At 27.8% G+C, this 2,153-nt stretch overlaps 1 protein-coding gene across 1 annotated transcript in view; it reads right to left on the bottom strand.

Annotated features, from left to right (window-relative positions):
* The window catches only part of LOC117179084 (F-box/WD repeat-containing protein 5), a 53,814-nt gene extending 51,950 nt beyond the window's left edge, over positions 1 to 1,864 (bottom strand). The window contains exon 1 of the mRNA XM_033370730.1: positions 1,521 to 1,864. Within this exon, the coding sequence (XP_033226621.1) occupies positions 1,521 to 1,800 (280 nt within the window). The 5' untranslated portion in view covers positions 1,801 to 1,864. The remainder of the gene's footprint in view (positions 1 to 1,520) is intronic.
* Between the last annotated feature and the right edge of the window lie 289 nt (positions 1,865 to 2,153).

Raw genomic sequence — 2,153 nt, 5'->3', positions numbered from 1 at the left:
AAAATGTTCAATAAAATAGTCAAATTCTCAACCGAAAAGTCAAATTTTCAAGAAAAAAAAAGAACAACGAATTTTCAACCAAATTGTTGGATTTCCAACCAATGAGATAAAAGATTAATTTTAACAAGAAAGGAATTTTCTAAAAACAATTGAACTTTCAATCCTAAAATATGAATTTTTACAAAAAACTTAATTTTCTTTAAAAATAGATGAATTTCAACCAAAAAGATGGCCTTTTTATCAAAATTTCTGAATACTCAAGAAAATAATAAAATTTTCAGCATTTTTTAAAAACAATTGAATTTTCGGACCGAAAATTTGATTTTTTTACAAAAAAGTAAACTTTTTTACAATACATTATTGAGTTAATAGTTGAATTTTCAACCAAAAACGGAAGTTATATTTTAAGTTAAGAAAATGAATGAAAATAGTTAAAATTTCAAGCAAAGAAATTGAACTTAAAAAAAAAGGAATTTTTAACAAAGCAGTTCAACGGTCAACCAAAAGAGGTTAATTTTCCACCAAACAGATATATTTTGAACAAAAAAAGTATTTTCCACCAAAAGAAATTGTTTAATTTTCAACAAAATACTTGAATTTTCAACCAAATAATAAAATTTTCAATAAAAAAGATTAATTTTTTACTTATTTATGATATTTATGCATTTATGATACATTAATTTTTGAACAAATAGTTAAATTTTCAACTAGATAAAAAAGATTTTAAAAAAAATATATATTTCAATTTTGAACCAAGAAGATGAACTTTCAACCAAAGGAGGTGAGTTTTCAACGCAAAAAAAAACAATTTTCAAGCAAATACGTGATTTTTAATCCAAGGAAGATTTTTCCTTATATATAAAAAATTGTTATTCAAAATAATTAATTTTTATGATAATTTTATTCATTTACTTTGAACACATGAATTTTAAGAAACAAAAAAAAATTTTCTATAAAAATCGATGAATTTGGAACCCAAAAAGACAAATTCTTCAACAGTTAAATTTTCAACCAAAAAAATTGACTTTTTATCAGAATTGCCAAATATTTAACAAAATAATCAAATGTTTAACTAAATAAGAACATTTTTAAGTAAAAATAAAATTATCAGAATCAAGCAACTGGAAAAATAAATAAATAGAAATAAAAGACAAATTAACGACAAGAATTCCCTAATTTTTCTCTGACCATCATTATTCACAGACCAGCATCCTAATTTTATCAAATTTTAGCATAGAATCTTTTATCAACTGAATAAAACAATTTTAAAAAAATCGTAAATATATTATCCTTGACAATTTAACGTGTCTCTTGTAGAAATTCTTTGACCTTGGCAAGATTTATCCTGAAAATCAAAATTCCCAGACTTTTCCCGAATTTTCAGGTTTTCTCTGACCTACCTGATTCAAGTTATTTTGGTTCTTTAATCGAAATAAGAAGAGGATCACTTAGTCAAGTTTGAGTAGATGATAGATGATAGGTTATGGTGCCGTATTTTGAATTGCGACGACTCGACTTACCTGGCACGATTCCGACATTGGGGTCGATTTTAAAGGTGTGATAAAAGAGATCTTTCCAAAGAAATTCGTCCCTCGATACTCTGTTCCAGGATTTGCAGACTTCGCCAGCAGTGAGCAAGTCCTTTGGCGAAAGGTACCGGAAAATGCTGAGAATAAGGGAATCCGGCATGTAGAACCAATTATCATTTCCCCTGGCTTCTAGGGAATCGTCGGATTGATCCTCATCCTCGTCTTCGTCGACAGTTTCCTTATTTTCCTCAGCATTTCCTTCCGTATCCATCTCGATTCGCGTCTCTTTGTTTACTGGCACAGCTGATACCTGTCAGCAAATTGGATATGCGAATTGGGATAGTATTCGTAATTTCGTACTAGCATGCTCAAGTAGAGTATATTATGTCTTTTAGGTTCAGTGGGGAAAATCCAAGATGTCTCTATGCCGAGGGTCAAACAATAATACTAATTGCATGGAACAAAACTTTTTTTTTATTAATAACTGATATAAAGACGATAAATAAAGTAGATTATTTTTTATACAAGAATAATTTTCTGACAAAAAAGATGAATTTTGAAGCACACAGTTTGATTTTCAAATAAACAAGGTAAGTTTTCAAGTAACAAAAAAACGAAATTTCG

The sequence above is a fragment of the Belonocnema kinseyi genome, chromosome 8 (assembly GCF_010883055.1).
Source record: "Belonocnema kinseyi isolate 2016_QV_RU_SX_M_011 chromosome 8, B_treatae_v1, whole genome shotgun sequence".
Lineage (NCBI taxonomy): Eukaryota > Metazoa > Arthropoda > Insecta > Hymenoptera > Cynipidae > Belonocnema > Belonocnema kinseyi.
Note: the sequence above shows the minus strand (reverse complement) of the source record. Positions and strands in the feature narration are given on the sequence as shown.